General features: G+C 37.5%; 1 protein-coding gene across 8 annotated transcripts in view; it reads right to left on the bottom strand.

The window, feature by feature from the left end:
• The window catches only part of WDR33 (WD repeat domain 33), a 103256-nt gene that overhangs the window by 59188 nt on the left and 21726 nt on the right, over window positions 1-22342 (bottom strand). For all 8 annotated transcript variants that reach the window (XM_070046022.1, XM_070046021.1, XM_030840390.2 and 5 more), the window contains exons 2-3: window positions 1810-2036; window positions 510-578 (exon numbers count right to left, since the gene is read on the bottom strand). In XM_070046022.1, coding sequence (XP_069902123.1) covers window positions 510-578; window positions 1810-2013 — 273 coding nt within the window. In that variant the 5' untranslated portion in view covers window positions 2014-2036. The remainder of the gene's footprint in view (window positions 1-509; window positions 579-1809; window positions 2037-22342) is intronic.

The raw sequence follows: 22342 nt of genomic DNA on the forward strand, positions 1-22342 counted from the left end.
CAACATTTAAAGACAAATTCAGGACCATATAGGACTTTCAAAACACTATTATAATAGATTACAATTAGTCTATAGTAATTAAATGAAGAAAAAGGAGATACAGGAAAGTTAAATGCCCATAATTACTAAATAAACAATAAAATCAAGTGCCAGATTTCCCCCAATTACTTCTCAAAGTCAACACAATTAAACACATTCATAACAAGTCAAGTTTAAAATTAACTTTCTTGTTACAGAGACTCTGAGGCAGTGCAATCTTTTGCTGGACACTGCTTTAAACCCCAAATCAAAAGTTCATCCGTTACCAGATTAAAAGGAAAATTTAAATTGAGATTTAAAAAAAAAAAACCATGGTTTACACAGATATGTTATATTATCCCTTTAGGAATGTTTTGTTTTAATTATAAAAATGTAAAAAGAAAAGTCCATGTTTGAATTAGAGATCCCATAGTTCAAATGTCCAAGCAAAGAGGTTTCTATTAAGCTAGCATGACATATCTTATACTTACATCATTATAATAACCTGCATCAGGCTGAATTGCCCGCATATCTCTCTGGTCTCTTTGCCATATTCTATTCTGTTAAAAATAAATTAATCAATCAATCAATATATTGTCTAATTATACTCAATCTGAAACATAAGTAAATATTTACAAAATGCAAGCTGTCGTTAAATGGGGAAAAAAGACTAAAACTTTTTCATTATGTTCTAAAACAGATAATAGTGGGTATCTTAAGAGATTTCCCCTCTTATCACACTGACACTGCTTAGAATTTCCCTCCTTTCTTTACTCATATTATGCCCAACCAATCATCCAAGATGCTGCTGACCCCAACACATTCTCACTGACCATACCTTAGCAAAAGGAAAAAGGTCAAGGCGTCGACAGACGTTCCCAATTCCTTCAAAATCCTCAGCACAAAACAATTCCTCTTATCTTGGTGTTGGTTTTCTTAATTCCTCCCAAACTTTCCTAGGCTAGTTTTCCAACTGAAACACCTGAAAAAGCCTAAATCTGTCTTTACCTCTGAATGAATATTTTTGCTATGTGCCTGCAACATACTAATTATGCCCAATATGCATATAGGTCTTTTAACAACTTGTCTCAGGTAATGAAAAGCAGACAAATTTTCTTCACAGGAGGCAGAGCAGACCAAAACCTGATTAACGTGGAGTTAGCAATGAAAAAAGCAAATCACAGAGGCTTAAGACAAGAAAGGTTAAGACAAGTAAATAAAGAAGTCAAAGGGGAGATAAGCCAAGCTGACACAGGTTTAGGCAGACCCCTACTCTGCCTTTATTTGCCATGTCAGAGTTGGTTTCACCCTGTAAGACTGCAGTAGGTGCTCAACCCTCCAAGTAAATAGAGCCCTTTTCCCTGAGGGGTTTGGAGAGTCGTGTTCTGATGCCAGTGTCTTGGACATGCAAGTCACTATTCTGAACACATGTTCTAATACAAATATTCTTATGTTGGTAGTCTCTTAACATTTCATATACACTGTGGGTTTAACAAGTGTTTAAAAGTTGGCCTAGTTGGACAAAAGTACCCTCTTCTGAAATACAGTGTGAACCTTTAGAACAAAACCTATTTTTAAGTTGGAGTCTAATAATTTTTGAGATTATTCATGCATGCAAAGAGTAAAAAAAAAAGTACTCTTTTTTTATTGAGGTGATTGGCCTCATTTGAAATTCTACTTCATCCTACTAATTCAAAAAACACAGGTATACTTATTACCCTGCATTATAAAAACTTTCTTCTTTTTAAGAAACCAAAGTTTGGTCATCTGAAGTACATTAACTATACTTACCTCCAAATACTTAATTACAGATGGATTATAGTCTATGGTTTTTCGGTTTACTGCTTTTCTCATTCGTTTTCCATCAAAGGTAAGCTGTTGCATTGCTTGCTGCTGTGCAAAATCAGGTCGCTTATAAAATAGCTGTCGAGGTGCCTGGTGTTGGAACCTTGGCATATGGAAAAAACGAGGAGGAGAACCAATTTCTGTAGCCATGGTGATGTTTTCCTTCTAGGACACTAGGGTAAGGAAAAAGTACTGTCACTACAAATATATCAGCACTATAACACTGCCTGAAAATATTTTTAAATGAACATTTTTTTACACTTCTCTTCCTTTTCCTAATATGCACCATTTTTAGCTTTTAGTCAACCTATTTCCAAAATGAACTATTAAATTTAATGGCAGAGACCAGTTACACATTTGAAAAAGGTCAATTCACAGAATAAATGCGAATAAGTATTTGCTGTAAAATTTAGCCTGATGGAAGGAAAAATCACTGTTTATAACAGCTTGGGCAACTGTGTTGTGCACGTGTGGGGTGGGTAAATTGTGGAGGGTAAGGAAGGTAAAATCACTGAGAACTGTTCACATTTTTAAAATGAAGTTTTCATTAGATGTTTGATAGTAAAACACATCATTTTAAGTTTATCGTAAGACCCCCATTTTATACAAGTCACTAAAAAATTTTAAAACCTGACATTTTGTCCTTTTAAATTTCCTAGGACTAGTGTAAAAAGTGGAATAAACTATCTTACTTCATATGAATGCTAAAAGTATGTATATCTAATTTCAGGCTCAAAGTAACTACCACAGAAACTTATTTCTCAATATGTGGATTTACATATTTATAAGGCAATATTAAGCTAACATCTGAAGGAAAAAATGTTAAGAGTTAACAGTTTTTCAACTTTAGTGTTCTCCAATTAAACTTACATTCCAATAATACAAATATGCATGATTTAAAACCACATTTTCAAGCATATTTTAAAAATCAGACCATGAAAAAAAAAATCAGACCATGAAAAAACACATAAAGGGTGTTATAACCATTTTGGTAATTTTGTTTGAAAATGAGGAATGATTAGACTCTCCATTATTTTTCTATATTCTTACATTTGCCTTTCTTCATTCAAGACACTAAATAGGGCTTCCCTGGTGGCACAGTGGTTGAGAGTCCGCCTGCCGATGCAGGGAACACGAGTTCGTGCCCCGGTCCGGGAAGATCCCACGTGCCGCGGAGCAGCTAGGCCCGTGAGCCATGGCTGCGGAGCCTGTGTGTCTGGAGCCTGTGCTCCGCAACGGGAGAGGCCCCAACAGTGAGAGGTCCGCGTACCGCAAAAAAAAAAAAAAGAGACACTAAATAAAGGACCTGAAAATAAATCTGTGATTTCCTCTGGATGAAAATAGTCTTAGTGCTAGCTAATTCACCCTTGTCCCTTTAGTATCTCCTGAAACCATTGAATAATGATAACAGAAAGGAAATGGGGCAGGAGGAGGGGTAGGGGTGGGGGTGGGGGTGGGGAGACAAGTCCTGACTCCCAAGACACCAAAAGTAAACAGTGCAATTAAACGTGCATCTAATACATATTACTCCCACTACTGTGGAGCAATCCCAGAAGACGCCTGACAAATGTTCATCTGTAATGAGATGAGACACATTCTCAGGCTGTGTGTATATTAAATTAGAATGCATTTGCCTCAATAAGGTTGGTGAAGGAATATGTTTATTCAGCTATCCCATAAATCCAACCAAGTTTCAGCATGCAGATTTCAATTAACGGCTTTAATTCAGATGTCTACTCCAGTAATTCTAAAAGGATGCAGCTTTGAAAAGTATATTTTAAAATTACTATTTTTTTCACTTTATAATCATCAAATTTCTAATTTTATTAGAATAAAATTATCCTAATATTCTAGTTTCTAATATTATTGATATCAAATGAGAATAAAGATTTTTACACGTATCAAAAGAGGCTTAAAAATTATTCAGCCAAAAAAACAAGGGAATGAGGTGCTGACACATGCTACAACATGAATGAATCTCAAAAACACTACCCAAGTGAAAGAAGCCAGACGTAAAAGGTCACATATTGTATGATTTCATTTATACCCAAATTCAGAACAGGCTAATACATAGTGACAGAAAGCATATTAGTGGTTGCCAGGGGCAGGGGAAGGGCAGAATGGGCAATGACTGCTTAATGGGAATGGGGTTTCCTTTGGGGACGATGAAAATATTTGGAACCAGGCAGAGGTGGTGGCTGCACGACACTGTGAATATACTAAGTGGTGCTGAATTACACACTTTAAAATGGTTAAGACAGTGAATTTCATGTTATATGACTTTTACCTCAGTTAAAGAATGGGGGGTTTAAACTGCTGGAAAAACTTTTATATGGAGAGTAGATGAAACATTATCAGAAAGCTGATGGTATTAAAGCTGGGTGACGGGTACCTGGATGTAAAGCACTAACCAAGAGCCAAACCAAGGATCTACTGTACAAATATGAGGAAAATGACTGAAGTCAAATACAAAACAACCAGTGTGTTATTACTAACACTCTTGAATAATTCACATGTTAAAGCTAGAAAAAATATTACTCCTTCATTTAAGACCTTTCCATTTACAGATCTGTTGAGCAAAACTTGTTCTGTAAAAAAGGCCTTTAACTTTTCCTTGAATGGTCAAGTACCACTTGTGTTCTAGAAATAAAGGTCCGGCATGGGGACTTACTTCCCTGGTGGCGCAGTCCACATGCCGTGGAGCAACTAAGCCCATGCGCCACAACTACTGAGCTTGTGCCCTAGAGCCCGCAAGCCACAACTACTAAGCCTGAGTGCTGCAACTACGGAAGCCAGCGCGCCTAGAGCCCGTGCTCCGCAACAAGCCTGCGCGCCACAACGAAGAGTAGCGCCCGCTCGCCGCAACTAGAGAAAGCCCGCGCACAGCAACAAAGACCCAACACAGCCACACAAAAAAAAAAAATTAGAAAGGTCCGGCATGAAGAAAACGAAAAAAAATATTATATTCTAAATCAAAATCCAGCCCTAAAATAAAACAAGAAAAGCTCCTAACAATACAGTAACCAGTCTTCATAAATGCCTTACACACTTCAGCTTCACTTCTGCAAACCACTGTAATTTGCCCAAAGTCAAAACAGAGCCTCTTAGTGGCTGTTATGAGCTCAACTGTGTCCCCCCAAAAATTCGTACATTGAAGTCCTAACTTCCAGTACCTCAGAATGTGACTGCACTTGGAGATAAAGCCCTAACCCTTGTGACTGGCATCCCAATAAGAGAAGGATATTAGGACACAGGCATGCACAGAAGGAAGGCCATGTGAAAACATGGAAGACGAAAGCCATCTACAAGCCAAGAAGAGAGGTCTCAGAAGAAACCAACCCCCCGCTCACACCTTAATCTCAGATTTCTAACTTCCAAAACTGAGAAAATTAATTTCTGTTGTTTAAGCCACACAGTCTGTGGCACTTTGTCATGGCAACCCTAGCAGACTAACACAGAGGCAGAGGCAGAGCAAAATACCTGGACCTCCTGACTCTCCTTCAAATCTTCCTTTGGGTTGCCAAAAGATTTCAGCAATAATGATATAGCAGCTTTCAATGACTGAAACAGCAGAAAACTTGAAATATGAGGTTGAAAAATGAATGACCCAGATAGAAAAACCATCAATCAAATCATTAAAACTATCCTTTTCAGGCTTCACTCAGGACTATACTTCAAGGAACTATATATATAACCAAATACAGAAAAAGAAATAAGAGCTTTATCTTTCATAAAAATAATTACTGTAATTTCTACTCACTGAAGTACTCACACTTGAGCTACACTAACAGAAGAGAACAATTTAAACCAGAAGGCAGGGTTGTCCCCAAAGCATATTCATCTCATATCTGGGGTAGAGCGGGAGGGAGGGAGATAAGAGGGGATGGGGTGGGGAGAAGGGGGCTGTAGGCAACACAGAAACTGAGGCAGAATGAGCATAAGTAATTTGCGTATGATTATTAAACACACACTAACAATAGAACCAAATTGCTAAGGAAAAAAAATCACCTGAAACATTGAATTCATCATGTCTTTCTCATACACACAAACCTTCAATGTTTAAAGAAATCAGCACAATTTTATCAAATGCCTACTTTTTATTACACCTAGCACAGGGTACAACATATTGTCGTAATTCACTGAATATCACTTCTAAGTTCATAGATTTCATACTTTGTGTTTTTTGGTCCCCATCTCTATTTTTCGCAAATACAAAGACTCCTCTGAAGTCACAAAAGTCTGCAGCATATTCTTAGCCTTCAAGCTTAAAACTACTCTCCAAAATTAGGCAGGTCATGCCACTTCTCTGCATCTGTTTTCTCAACCTGGACAACAAGTCTAATGTAGATAACTTCAAAGATCCTTTTTGCTCAAAGATATTATTTTGCATGAAATATATTATTCTTTTAGCCAATGTACTGACTAGTCTGTTGAACAAACTGGTATACCCAGACGCGTTTGTGTATGCAAATCCATACAAGCATTATAATTCTGCTTCTTGTCCCAACTATTACAAAATAACCTTTTATAATCTTAGTCATGTGATACTACCAAGGTTATAAATGAAGATAGGGAAAAAACCACAAATGCTTTTTTTTTTTAACAGCTTTATTGGGATGTAATTTACATACCATAATTTCAACGCTTTAATGTATACAATTCAGTGGTTCTTAGTGTAACCACTAAAAGACTTGTGTAACCATCACAACATCCAATTTTAGATTTCTGTCTCCACACAAAAAAACCCATTACACATTCACAATGCTTTTTCATTCTCCTCAACCCTCTCAGTCCTAGGCAATCACCAATCTACTTTCTGCCTCTACAGATTTGCTCTTCTGGGCATTTCATATAAATGGGACCATACAATACGTGATCTTTTGTGAGTGGCTGCTTTTACCTTACATAATGCTTTCATGGTTCATCCATGTTGTAACATGGATCAATATTTCATTCCTTTTTATAGCTGAATGCTATTCTATTGTACGGATATTCCACATTTTGTTTATTCATTTAACAGATTGACATTTGAGTTTTTTCCAACTTTTGTTTGTATAAACATGCTTCTGTGAACATTCACGTACAAGCTTTTGTGCAAACATAAGTTTTTATTTCTGTTAGGTATATATTTAGTAGTGGAACTGCTAGGTCATACGGTAACTCTATGTTTAACATTTGGAGGAACTGTCAAGCTGTTCTGCAAAGTGGCCACCCATTTTACATTCCCACCAGCAATGTATGTGGGTTTCAATCTCTTGTCTTTTAGCCTAGCATGTCATCTATGCTGGAAAACGTTTCACATGTAGTTGAGAAGGATGCGTATTTTACTGTTCGGTTGAGTGTTCTGTAGACATTTATTAGGTCTTGATAATTCAGAGTGTTGTCCAAGTCTTCTATATCCTTGTTGATCTTCTACCTAATTGTTCTATCCATTATTGACCGTGGAGTACTGAAGCCTCTACCTAATGTGGAATTATCTATGTCTTCCTTCAATTCTTCGTGTATTTTGCTATTTTCTTCTTCATGTGTTTTGGTTTTATCTTATTCAGGACACATATGTTAATAATTTTTGTATCTTCCCTTTTTTACCATAAAATGTCCCTTTTCATATCTAGTAATTTTTTGTTTGTTTTAAAGTCTATTTTTTCTGGTATTAGTATAGCCACTTCAGCATGCTTATGGTTGCTATATGCATGATGTATATTTTTTCATCCTTTTACTTTGTACACATTAGACCTTTGAATCCAAGGAGTGTCTCCTACAGAAAACATTTTTTTAAACCCAGTTTGACAATATATGACTCTTGATTGTATTGTTTAATTCATTACATGTAGTTTTTATTGTTGATATGGTAGGATTTATTTATGTTTAACACTTTACCTTTGGTTTTCTACATGTCTCATGTATTTGTTTTTTGTTATTGTTCCTCCATTTTCCTTTTTTTTACATATTAATTTTATGATTAATAACATGATTGTCATGTTCTACCAAATAAACAGACAACTTTTATATATGAATTGCCATTACAGCAAATCTCTAGATCACTTTGGGAAGAATTGATATATTTAAAATACTGACAGTCATTATTTACAAAGATATCTTTTTTAACATCTTTATTGGAGTATAATTGCTTTACAATGGTTAGTTTCTGCTTTATAACAAAGTGAATCAGTTATATATATATATATGTTCCCATATCTCTTCCCTCTTGCATCTCCCTGCCTCCCACCCTCCCTATCCCACCCCTCTAGGTGGTCACAAAGCACCGAGCTGATCTCCCTGTGCTATGTGGCTGCTTCCCACTAGCTATCTATTTTACATTTGGTAGTGTATATATGTCCATGCCACTCTCTCACTTTGTCCCAGCTTACCCTTCCCCCTCCCCATATCCTCAAGTCCATTCCCTAGTAGGTCTGTGTCTTTATTCCCATCTTGCCCCTAGGTGCTTCATGACCTTTTTTTTTTTTCTTAGATTCCATATATACGTGTTAGCATACGATATTTGTTTTTCTCTTTCTGACTTACTTCACTCTGTATGACAGACTCTAGGTCCATCCACCTCACTACAAATAACTCAGTTTCGTTTCTTTTTATGGCTGAGTAATATTCCATTGTATATATGTGCCACATGTTCTTTATCCATTCATCCGATGATGGACACTTAGGTTGCTTCCATGTCCTGGCTATTGTAAATAGAGCTGCAATCAACATTTTGGTAGATGACTCTTTTTGAATTATGGTTTTCTCAGGGTATATGCCCAGTAGTGGGATTGCTGGGTCATATGGTAGTTCTACTTTTAGTTTTTTAAGGAACCTCCATACTGTTCTCCATAGTGGCTGTATCAATTTACATTCCCACCAACAGTGCAAGAGGGTTCCCTTTTCTCCACACCCTCTCCAGCATTTATTGTTTGTAGATTTTTTGATGATGGCCATTCTGACCAGTGAACCACAAATGCTTTTCTTAAAGAAAAGTCATTACAAGTTTCACATTGCAGAATTGTGCTAAACAATAACTCATTTTATTGAACCTAACTTCTAATTAAAGTAATAAAAGCTCTATACTAGTAGTAACACAAGCTCAAAAATTAGAGCAACAATAGCAGAATGAACAGAAAGAGATTTATGAGATGTAAGACTTAAATTGAAAATTATATAGCAAAAGTTATTAATAATGAGCAGGCACCACCAAATTCACTGAGGCAGTTACTAGTTACTAGCTATGAATACATACTTACGAACTGTTGAATCTGTTGAAAAAACCCTGTGACATGGGGAAGCATAACAAGAAATGTAATTCATTTCAAGAAGTAATCAATGAGCACTAACTACTTGACAGGCTAAAGACAGAGACACACATAAAGTCTGTCCTCAAGACTGACAGTTCATCAGAACAGAAGAGCTCATCAAGAAAGCAATGTGAGAATACTACTATATTGAGAATCTACTATGCTTGTTTACCAGGAACTATTCATAGGCAATAGGGATATAACACAGGATGCTTACTGCACAATTCAGCCTCAAGAAGTTTAAATTCAGGGTGGGGTGGGGGAAGGTTGGAGGAAAAGACAGAAGAAAGAAACAAAAATAAGTAACATTCATTCATTCAGCACACCACATCCTGAATAATCTTTTCCCCAACCAAACGTAATCCAAAATAATCTTCCCCAAGCAAACATTTCTGACTCCATGAGAAAAATTTTACCATCACAGCCAATCTCCAACTAAAACACAGGCGGAAATGTGTACAGTTGACTCTTGAACAATGCGGGGTTAACCTGAGTATAACTTATAGTCAGCCCTCCATATCCACGGTTCTTCGCAACTTCAGATTCAACCAACAAATGGACCATGCAGTACTGTAGTATTTACTATCGAAAACTATCTGTGTCTAAGTGGACCTGCACAGATCAAACCCACATTGGTCAAGGGTCAAATGTATTTTTTATTGGAAAATAACATTGCTAAACCTTAACTAATTCGACAAATTCAATCCAAAATGAATTTACTAAATGCTTCACACAATTGAATAAAAATATCTTTACGATTCAGGAGGGTAGATCTGAAAAGAAACCTCCATGGCCTGAAAGTTCATCAATTGCTCTGAAGTAATATTTTTCCTTTAAACCAGAAGTCATATCCTATTGGTGGTTCCTAAAATCAATGTGGCTGACAACTAGTATTACTTTAATAATTTAAAAAATAGAACAGATAAGATTGAACCACACATTTTAAAGGAAAGAACTGCTTCTGTAAAACTTGTTTCGGTTGTACATGTGTGTACACTAGGTCACAATGTAAAAAAGTATTTCCTTCCTGTTAATTTGTCAAAAGTGAAAGCAGGGCTTCCCTGGTGGCACAGTGGTTGAGAGTCCGCCTGCCGACGCAGGGGACATGGGTTTGTGCCCCGGTCCGGGAAGATCCCACGTGCCACGGAGCGGCTGGGCCTGTGAGCCATGGCCGCTGAGCTGCGCGTCCGGAGCCTGTGCTCCGCAATGGGGGGGTGGGACGGGTGGCCACAACAGTGAGAGGCCCGCATTCCGCAAAAAAAAAAAAAAAAAAAAAGTGAAAGCAAATGGTTTAATGTTAACAAACCGTTCAGTGAAGACCACAGTTTCTTATTTATGCTATCTTCTGCTTATGATGACTTAATTTCTGCTGCCACTGAGAATCCATAGCCAAATAAGTTCAAATACAGCATCTGTCTAGTGTGGGTACAGTGCCTGGCTACAGTAGCTATGGCACCAGAATCTGGCTGAACTATGAAATATAACAGTTCTTACCGTGTCAACCACTAATTAGAGCTTTCTGATCAGCACATGAAAGCTTGTTTCCCCAAACTGAGAGGAAAGAATTCTAACCGAAAGCAAACTACTGATGCATTAAATAGTTAGGAGAGCAAGTACAATTACTGAAGGGCTTTTAAAAGTAACAAAAGATTTTAAGATCACCACCCTCATTAACACAAACCTGGTCCCCTAGGTCAGAACCTCAGCCTGGGAACCTCTACTGAAGATTATCACCAGACCATTAGGTCCTGAGATGGAGAATCTACCCTAAAAGAGATCTGATACCTAATCTGCCAAAGAACTTTGAGGGGATCTACACGAGTGGTAAAGAACAAGGCCAATAACACAGTGATCAATACGTTCTCTCTTCAATGTCCAATCATTGATAAATATGAATCCTGAACAAATCAGGAGACATTATGTTGAGACTATTCCATCTTTTTTTTTTTTTTTTTTGCGGTACGCGGGCCTCTCACTGTTGTGGCCTCTCCCGTTGCGGAGCACACGCTCCGGACGCGCAGGCTCAGCGGCCATGGCTCAGCGGCCATGGCTTACGGGCCCAGCAGCTCCGCGGCATGTGGGATCTTCCCGGACCAGGACACGAACCCGTGTCCCCTACATCGGCAGGCGGACTCTCTACCACTGCGCCACCAGGGTAGCCCTCCATCTTTTAAAGAATAAACAAGAAGGCAACTGTTTAAATAAGTAGTTTTTAAAAGTTCACGATTCTGTATCTTGCTGATGACTAACTCTGACATTAAAGATCAACTTTACTTAACTCTCAGTGTAGGAGTTTTCCAACTTTTATTGCTTTCAGCCTCAGATTTACCTGCATAATTCTTTGTAACTTGGGGTAAGCAGTTTTGGTTGTATACTTAGGTACAAGGGTACTGAAACATTTTAGTGGATACTGCACTCGACCAGTTTAATATACATGTTACCTGATACTGTATTTGGGCTTTTACATTCAGTTTTCTGTGCCATTTCAAAAGCTAACTTTAATATTTAATGTACATATGACCACAAATCTGACTGTCTACTCAACTGGAAAGTAACAACTCAATACTTCAAAAGTGTGATTCTGGGATAAGGGACCTGTACCATCAACGGTTTTCAATGGAGATAAAGTCAGTGGTTATTGGATATGTTTATTTCCCCTTGTCATTAGCATAGAAAGAGGATTTTCCATTCTTAAACTTTTCAAACTGCATTGCAATTTATCAACTGTCTAAACCAATAAAAACTGGACAAACCAATTCTCACTGGATTAGCGAACTACCTTTGTAGAAGTAAACAGAAACCATGCCCCATTTTCTAGATAAGGTAAGTAATCATAAAGTGACCTCCTAAATTAAAGATAAGGAATTCAAAGATTCAAGTGTGAGTTGAAGTCAGCAGTTCCTAAGGCCAGACTTTAAGGGTCTCATCTTCATTCTGATTTAATAGTATGAGATATGAACTGGGCAGCAGAGTTTTAAAAGCTCCCAGGTGATACTTTACTGTGGCAAAATTTGGCAACCACTGGACAAAGTAACTTGGACAGCTTACTTCTGAAACAGTTTCTTTTTTCTTTTAGCTGCACCCTGCAGCTTGTGAGATCTTAGTTCCCCAACCAGGGATCGAACCCCGGCCACAGCAGTGTAAGTGCCAAGTCCTAACCACTGGACCACCAGGGAATTCAATGAAACAGTTTCTTTATAGCAGCAAATTCTTAAAACTTTTTATTTCAGGACCACTTTACTCTTTTTTGTTGTTGTTGTTGTTGTTTTGTGGTACACGGGCCTCTCACTGTTGTGGTCTCTCCCGTTGCGGAGCACAGGCTCCAGACGCGCAGGCCCAGCGGCCATGGCTCACGGGCCCAGCCGCTCCACGGCATGTGGGATCTTCCCGGACCAGGGCACGAACCCGTGTCCCCTGCATCGGCAGGCGGACTCTCAACCACTGCCCCACCAGGGAAGCCCTACTCTTAAAAATTGAGGATTTCCCCCCAGTTTTTGTTAATTGTTGTATTTATATCCATAGATACTTGCCATATTAGAAATTAAAACAGAAAAATCCAAAGTATTAATTTAATTTAGAATAATGATAAACCTATTATAATAACTATTTTCTCTTCACCAGAAACAACTAATGAGAGACTGGCATTGCTTTTTATATTTTTGCAAATCTCCTTAATGTCTAGCTTAACTGAAAACAGCTGGATTCTCATGTCTGCTTCTGCATTCAATCTGCTGCAATATGTTATTATTTAGGTTAGAGTACATGAAAAATATCTGGACCCACAGAGATATACATTTGGAAAAAGGAAGATTTTTATTTTAATAGCCTTCTCAGAAAACTATGGGTATTCTTTGATATTCCAACAAAACTTGACAAGTGATAGTTTATTAAATATTAACTGTAATGCAGCCTCTGAAATCACATCAATAAGCTTTCTGTACTCTATCATATTAAAATACACTGGTTTGTCTTGCACTTTGGAACTTTAAACCATGCATGGTTTTTCAACACCATGCACTCATCACTTGGAAAACACTGGTTCCACAAAATCAGGCATTTCATCTGTCACACTTCTTACAAAACATGTAATAATCATTTTTATTAAATCAGCATTGATCTCATCATAAAAACTATTAACTACTGGGAAACTCAACCTCACAGACACAAGTTTTCCAAAACTCTAATTCTTGCTTGAAAACTCAATTTTTATCACTGGCAACAAATACTAAGTTTCTTTCCTTGAAGCAACAGTCTACTTACATTCATCTTCAAGAAGAGTATTTAACATATACTCAAGAAGTCTGAATGCCATAGCTTGTCATTCTTTTCATTTAAATTTAATATTTTTATATACTTTAAAAAATTACAGTTGATTTACAATATTGTGTTAACTTCTGCTGTACAGCAAAGTGATTCAGTTACACATATGTATACATTTTTTTGTATATTCTTTTCCATTATTGTTTATCACAAGATATTGAATCTAGTTCTCTGTGCTGTACTGTAGGACCTCGTTGTTTATTAATTTTACATGTAATGGTTTGCATCTACTAACCCCAAACTCCCACTCCATCTCTCCCCCTCCCCTCCTCCCCCTCTGGCAACCACAAGTCTGTTCTCTATGTCTGTGAATCTGTTTCTGTTTCACAAATAAGTTCATTTGTGTCATATTTTAGATTCCACATACGATAACATACGGTATTTGTCTTTCTCCTTCTGACTTACTTCACTTAATATGATAATCTCTAGGTCCATCCATATTGCTGCAAATGGCATTATTTCATTCTTTTTTATGGCTGAGTAGCATTCCACTGTATATATGTACCACATCATCTTTATCCATTCATCTGTCGATGGACATTTAGGTTGCTTCCATGTCTTGGCTATTGTGAATAGTGCTACTATGAACATAAGGGTACATGTACCTTTTGAATTATAATTTTAACTGGATATATGCCAAGGAGTGGGATTGCTGGATCATATGGCAACTCTATTTTTAGTTTTTTGAGGAACCTCCATACCATTTTCCATAGTGGCTGCACCAATTTACATTCCCACCAATGGTGTAGAAGGGTTCCCTTTTCTCCACACTCTCCAGCATTTGTTATTTGTAGACTTTTTAATGATGGCCATTCTGACCAGTGTGAGGTGATACCTCATGGTAGTTTTGATTTGCATTTCTCTAATAATTAGCAATTTTGAGCATCTTTTCATGTGCCTGTTGGCCGTCTGTATGTCTTCTTTGGAGAAATGTCTATTTAAGTTTTCTGCCCATTTTTCGATTGGGTTTTTGTTGTTGAGTTGTATGAGCTGTTTGTATATTTTGGAAATTAATCCCTTGTCAGTCACATAGTTTACAAATATTTTCTCCCATTCCACAGGTTGTCTTTTTGTTTTGTATTGTTTCCTTTGCTGTGCAAAAGCTTGTAAGTTTGATTAGGTCACATTTGTTTATTTTGCTTTTATTTCTATAGCCTTGGGTAACTGACCTAAGAGAACACTGATACAATTTATGTCGAAGAATGTTTTGCCTATGTTCTCTTTTAGGAGTTTACGGTGCCATGTCTTATACTTAAGGCTTTAAGACATTTTGAATTTATTTTTGTGTATGGTGTGAGGGTGTGTTCTAACTTTATTGATTTACATGCAGCTGTCTGACTTTCCCAACACCACTTGCTGTAGAGACTATCTTTCTCCCATTGTATGTACTTGCCTCCTCTGATGAAAATTAGTTGACCTTAGTTGTGTGGGTTTGTTTCTGAGCGGTCTTTTCTGTTTCACTGATCCAGATATCTGTTTTTGTGCCAATACCATGCTGTTTTGATTGCTTTAGCTTTGTAGTAGTCTCTGAAGTCTGGGAGGGTTATCCCTCCTGCTTTGTTCTTTTTCCTCAGGATTGCTTTGGCAATTCTGGATCTTTTATGGTTCCATATAAACTTTAGGATTATTTGTTCTAGTTCTGTGAAAATGTAATGGGTAATCTGATTGGGATCACATTGAATCTGTAGATTGCTTTGGGCAGTATGGCCATTTTAACAATATTAATTCTTCCAATCCAAGAGCATGGGATACCTTTCCATTTCTTTGAATCATCTTCAATTTCCTTTATTAGTTTTATAGTCCTCAGCACATAAGTCGTTCACCTCCTTGGGCAGGTTTATTCCTATACACTTTTATCTTTTAAAGCAGTTCTAGGTCCACAGCAAAAGTGAGCAAAAGGCACAGAGTTCCTGCGCACAGTACCCCTCCCTCACAACATTCAGCATCAGACTGAAAGTTAAAATCAGCGTACCAATATTAACACATCACTATCACCCAAAGCCTAAAGTTTATATAAGGGTTCACTCTCGGTGTTGTACATCCTATGGGTTTTGAAAAATGTATTCAGATTGACTTCTTTCACACAGCAGTACGTATTTAAAGTCCCTCCAGGTCTTTTCCACAATAGCTTAGCTCATTTCTTTTTAGCACTGACTAACATTCCATTGTCTGGATGTACCACTCTTTGTTTATCCACTCACCTATAAAGTATATCTTGGTTACCTAAGTTTCGGCAATTAGTAATGAAGTTACTATAAACATTCACATGCAAGTTTTTTCTATGAATTTACTTTCAACTAATTTGGTTAAACACCAAGAAGCGCGATTACTGGATCCTCTGGTAAGAGTATACTTCATTTTGGGACTTCCCTGGTGGTCCACTGGTTAAGACTCCACACTTCCAGTAGGGGACCTGGGTTCGATCCCTGGTCAGGGAACTAGATCCCACATGCCGCAACTAAGACCCAGCACAGCCAAATAAATAATTTTTTTTTAAAGTATACTTCATTTTGTAAAAAACTAACAAACCGTCCAAAGTGGCTGCACCATTTTGCATTTCCACCAGCAATGAATGAGGCTTTGTGTTGCTCCACAGCCTCACCAGCATTTGGTGATGTCAGTGTTTTGGATTTTAGACATTCTAACGGGTGTGCAGTGGTATCTCGTTGTTTTAATTTGCAATTCCCTAATGATGTATGATGCTAGGCATCTTTCCATATTCTTATTTGTCACCTGTATATCTTCTTTGGAGAGGTGTCTGTTCAGATCTTTTGCCCGTTTTTTAAACTGAGTTATACATTTTCTTATTGTTAAGTTTTAAGAGTTCTCTGCATATCTTGGGTAACAGTCTTTTATCAGATATGTCTTCTGCAAATATCTTCTCTCAGTCTGTGGCTTATCTTCTCATACTCTTAATTAATTTATTTTTAAAGTTACATGCAAGGGACTTCCCTGGTGGTTCAGTGGTTAAGAATCTGCCTGCCAATGCAGGGGACACAGGTTTGAGCCCTGCTCCGGAAGACCCCACATGCCACGGAGCAACTAAGCCCGTGTGCCACAACTACTGAAGCGCATGCTCTAGAGCCAGCATGCCAAACTACTGAAGGCTGAGCGCCTAGAGCCCATGCTCCACAACAAGAGAAACCACCGAAGTGAGAAGCCCACACACAACAAAGAGTAGCCCCCGCTCGCTGCAACTAGAGAAAGCCCACGCACAGCAACGAAGACCCAATGCAGCCAAAATTAAATTTATTTTAAAAATAAAATAAATAAAATATACCTGTAAAAAAAAAAAAGCTACATGCAGCAAAATTCACTTTTTGGTATACCTTTCTAAGTTTTAACAAATGCATAGAACCATGGAACAATCAAGATGTAGAACAGTTCCACCACCCCCATATATTCCTTCACACTGGCCCGCTGTTACAGCTCTCCTACCACTACTCCTAGCCCCCAGCAACCATTGATCTGTTTCCTATCCCTGTAATTGTGTGTGGGTTTTTTTGGCCGCTAGGTGCGGCATGCAGGATCTAACCTGTGACCCCTGCAGTGGAAGCATGGAGTCGTAACCACTGGACCACCAGGGAAGTCCCCTCATCATTGTAGTTTCTGTCTTTTACAGAATGTCATATAAATAGAATCATACATTGTATATAGACTTTTAAGTCTGGCATTTTCTATTCAGCATAATACTTTTGAGATTCGCCAACGCTATCGCAAATTCCTTTTTTTACTGTTGAATTCTATGGACATACCACAACTGCTTATCCATTTACCAATTCAGGAACATTTGGCTTTTTTGCAGTGCTTGGCAATTTAAACAGAATTGCTATAAACATTCACACGTACTTTTTGTGTGACCTAAGTTTTCATTTTTCATGGGTAAATATCTAGGATTGAAACTGCTGGGTCATGTTAAGTTTATGTTTAACTTTATGGAAAGCAGCCAAACTGTTTCCCAAAGTGGCTGTACCATTTTGCATTCCCAACAGCAATGCATAAAAGTTCCAGTTGCTCTACATCCTCACTTATACTTGGTATAGTCTACTAGGGGGAGGACATGGTTGTTTGTTTTGCTTTTTAGTCATTCTAATAGTAGAGAAGTAGTATCTTGTTGAGGTTTAGTTTGCATTTCCCTAGTGACTAATGATGTAGAAGCCTTTTCAGATATTTGTCACACATGTATCTTTACCAGCAAAGCTTCTTTTCAAATCTTTTGCCTATTTTTAAATTGGATTTTAGTTTTTTGGGCCACGCCACACCGCTTGCAGGATCTTAGTTCCCTGACCAGGGATTGAACCGAAGCCCTTGGCATTGAGAGGGTGAAGCCCTAATCACTGGACTGCCAGGGAATTCCCTCTGGTTATTTTCTTACTGTTGGGTTCTGAGAGTTCTTTCCATAATCTACACACAAAATCTTTATCAGATATGTTATCTGAGAATATTTTCTCTCAGTCTGTCACTTCTTTTCATTCTCTTCACCATTTCTTTCAGAGTAGAAGTTTTTCATCTTAATGCAATCAAACTTATCAACTGATTTCGTACTTTCGATTACATCTAAGAAGTCTCTATCTAAGCCAAGGCTGCAAAGATTTTCTCCTGTCGATTTTATTGTTTTACATTTTCCAATTGTACTGTAAACAATTATAAAAAAGACTCATCTTTTTTCTACTGAATTGTCTTTCACATTTTGTGGGGGGTCTACCTCAATATCTTGATTACCGTAACTGTAAAGAATATCTTGAAATCAGCCAGATCTCATATCAGATTCTCCAACTATATTGTTCTTTATCAAGTGTTTCAGCAATCTGTGCTCCTTTGCCATTCTATGATTTTTTAAAGCAGCTTATCATTGATTACCTACAAAAAATGCTCCTGGGATTCTGATCTGGTGAATCAATTTGAGGAGAAATTACACCCTAATGTTTAGTCTTCAAAACCACAAAAAGGTAAATTCTCTACAATTTCTTGGGCCTTCCTTAATTTCTTTGATCAGTTTTGTAGTTTTCGGCTCACAGATCCTGTACACATTTTGCTAGACTTGTATCTATTTTTTGGTGCTTTTTAAATGGTACCATTTTTTACATATTTTCATTGCTGCAATTCCAATTAATTGTATTTCCATACTGAAATACAATAATTGTATACACTGTCTATATAACCTGAAATCTTGCTAAACTCACTTATTAGTTCTAGAAGCTTTCCTGTAGATTTCTTGGGGTTTTCTGCACAATCATGTCATCTGCAAATAGGGGCAATTTTATTTCTTCCTTTCTGTTCTAAAAGCCCTTTGTAATTCTCTTTCTTGCCTTATTGCACTGTTCTTAATTTCAAGGGGAAAAGCATTGTCTTCCACTATTAAGTATTCACTATTAAATATGACATTAGCTATAGACCTTTATAGATGCCCTTCATGAGTGAAAGAAAATCCCCTCCATTCCTAGTTTGTAAGAATTTTTAGCATGAAAGTATGAAGAATTGTATCAAACGCTTATTCTCTATCTACAAAGACTAGTATATTAATATGGTAGATTACCCCAACTGATTTTCAAATGTTGAACAGCCTTTCATTTCCAAAATAAACCGCATTTATTGTGACATATTATATCCATTTTATAATTAGCTGTATTTGATACAGTCACTAATATTTTGTAACTCTTCCATCCATGTTCGTGAGGAGTATTGGTATAGTTTTATTTTCTTGTATATCTTTATCTGGTTTTGTATCAAGCCTCATATAGTGAGTTGAGAAGTGTTTCTCTAATATCTCCTGGAAGAGACTCTATAGAACTTGCATTATTTCCTCTTTTTTTTTGGCTACGCAGCATGTGAGATCTTAGTTCCCTGACCAGGGATCAAACCCATGCCCCCTGCAGTGGAAGCACGGAGTCTTAACCACCGGACCGCCAGGGAACTCCCATGTATTATTTCCTCCTTACGTGTTTGGTAAACGTCACCTGTGAAACCATCTGAACATCAAGTTTCTTGTTTTGAAAGGATTTTAACTATGAAATCAGTTTCTTTAAAAGATATAGGACTGGGACTTCCCTGGCGGTCCAGTGGTTAAGACTCTGTGCTTCCAACGCAGGGGGCACAGGTTCAATCCCTGGTCGGGGAACTAGGATCCCACATGCCACGGAGCCAAATAAAAAAAAGAGAGAGAGGGACGTCCCTAGTGGTCCAGTGGTAAAGAATCCAAGCCAGGAAGAGAGCTCTCACCAGAACTTGACTACGCTGGTACCGTGATTTCAGATTTTCAGCTTCTAGAACTGTGAGAAAACAAATTTCTGTTGTTTAATCACTGTTTCAGTCTGTGGTAATTTGTTATAGCAGCCTGAGGAGACAAATACGTACTGTGTGATGAAATGGGAAGTGTAGATAAAGTGCTTTTTCTCACTTACAAAAGTATGTCATTTCTCTTGAAGGACAATTATGTAATGATAATACTCACTTTTTTTAATGGAACACATTTTTTACTTAAAAGAATGACAGACTGTTCAGACAGAGGTGGGGAGAGTATAGAGAAGGAGGTGCCCAAATGAACCATCAGGAATGAAAGAAGGGCTATCACTACAGAGCTTACAGACATTAAAATGATAATAAGGGAATAATATGAAAATTCTATGCCCTAAAATTTAATACCTTGAGTGAAAATGAACAATTCCTGCAACAACACAAACTACTAAAAGTCACTCAAGAAGAAATAGATAACCTGAATAGTCCTGTCTCTCTTGCTCTTTTTTTTTTTTTTTTTTTGGCTGTGTCAGGTCTTAGTTGTGGCATGCGGGATCTTTGTTGAGGCACGTGGGATCTTTCATTGCGGTGAGGGCTCTTCATTGTGGTGCGCAGGCTTAATTGCCCCCACGGCATGTGGGATCTTAGTTCCCCAACCAGGGGTTGAACCCATGTCCCCTGAATTGGATAGGGCAGAGAGAAAGAAACAGCAAGTTCTCTGGTGTCTCTTCTTATAAAGACACTAATCCCATCATGAAGGCCCTACCTTCATGATTTCATCTAAACCTAATTATCTCCCAAAGGCCCCATCTCCAAATCCCATCACTGGGAGTTAGTGTTCCAACATACGATTCTCACAGGGACACAATTCTGTCCACAGTACACTACACTGTATTTTAAAACACACATTCAAGGTTTAACATTTAAATAAATTAATTATTTTTACTGCTTGTCAATGACATTCTTAAGTAAAATGCTTTTTTCATTTTAACTACCAGTGTGAGGTGACAGTAAACATACAGTGACTACTAACACAGTTGGTACCACTGCCTTGAATCATGTTAAGGAGCCAGCATTTTTATCCATTATTGCTTTTATACCATAAGTGCAAATGTCAACACAGTAAAAAAGCCTAATAATATCTTAGCATGATTATAAAAATAGTTCTGGCCTCACCTTGAGAATTCACCACTGCCTTACAAAGTTAAGTTCAAATAACTACCACAGAAAAAATTTTTACAAACTGCAATATTTATTAGGAATTTAAGATATTCACATAGTATTCACAATAGATACAACTAATATTAAAAACTTGATCCATTCCTAAATTTTCCAAATTCACTGATGAAAATGATCAATCTATGCTTTCATTTGATGAATGTAAACCTTAGAAGGAAATATAAAGTTCTACAGGATCTAAAAAAGAAGAAACTACCTTGGTTGGCTATCTTGGTTGTGATAAAACAAACAAAAAAATAAAGCAGGCCATTTGTAAGCTATAAGCACACTCATGTTTTTATAGGATTATATCACTTACAGACAGATACACCAGAAATATTACCAGTGATGACCTCAGGAAGGGAATTAGATGACTTAGGACAAGAAATTTAGTTTATGTTCTCTTCCAGTTTTATAGGGCCATGTCTTATATTTAGATCTTTAAGCCATTTTGAGTTTATTTGTGTATATGATGTGATGGAATGTTCTAATTTTATTGTTTCACACATAGCTGTACAGCTTTCTCAACACCACTTGAAGAGACTGTCTTTTCTCCATTGTATAGTCTAGCCTCCTTTGTCATAGATTAATTGACCACAGGTGCATGTGTTTATTTCTCAGCTCTATTCTGTTCCATTGATCTATGTATGTGTTTTTGTGCCAATACCATGCTGTTTTGATTACTGTAGCTTTGTAACATAGTCTTAGGTCTGGAAAAGTTACACCTCTAGCTTTGTTCTTTTTTCTCAGGATGACTTTAGCAATTCTGGGTCTTTTGTGGTCCCATATAATAATCCCATCTATGATTATTTGTTCTAGTCCTGTGGAAAATGTCACTGATATTCTGATAGGGATTACACTAAATCTGTAGATTGCTTTGGGTAGTATGGCCATTTTTTTTTTTTTTTTTTTGCGGTATGCGGGCCTCTCACTGTTGTGGCCTCTCCCGTTGTGGAGCACAGGCTCCGGACGCGCAGGCTCAGCGGCCATGGGTCACGGGCCCAGCCGCTCCGCGGCATGTGGGATCTTCCTGGACCAGGGCACGAACCCGTGTCCCCTGCATTGGCAGGCGGACTCTCAACCACTGTGCCACCAGGGAAGCCCTACTATGGCCATTTTAACAATATTAATTCTTCCAATCCAAGAGCAAAGAACATCTTTTCATTTCTTTGAATCATCTTCAATTTCCTTCAACAGTGTTTTATAGTTTTGGGCATATAGGTCTTTCACCTTCGCTAAATCTATTCCTAGGTGTTTAAGTTTTTTGACACAATTTTAAACAGGATTGGTTTTTTCTTTTTATCTTTCTGACATTTCATTATTAGTGTACAGAAACGCCACAGACTTCTGCATATTAGTCTTACATCCCATTACCTTGTTGAAATCATTTATTAGTTCTAATAGTTTTTGTGTGGAGA

Source organism: Globicephala melas, chromosome 7, assembly GCF_963455315.2.
Source record: "Globicephala melas chromosome 7, mGloMel1.2, whole genome shotgun sequence".
In the NCBI taxonomy this organism is placed as follows: Eukaryota; Metazoa; Chordata; class Mammalia; order Artiodactyla; family Delphinidae; genus Globicephala; species Globicephala melas.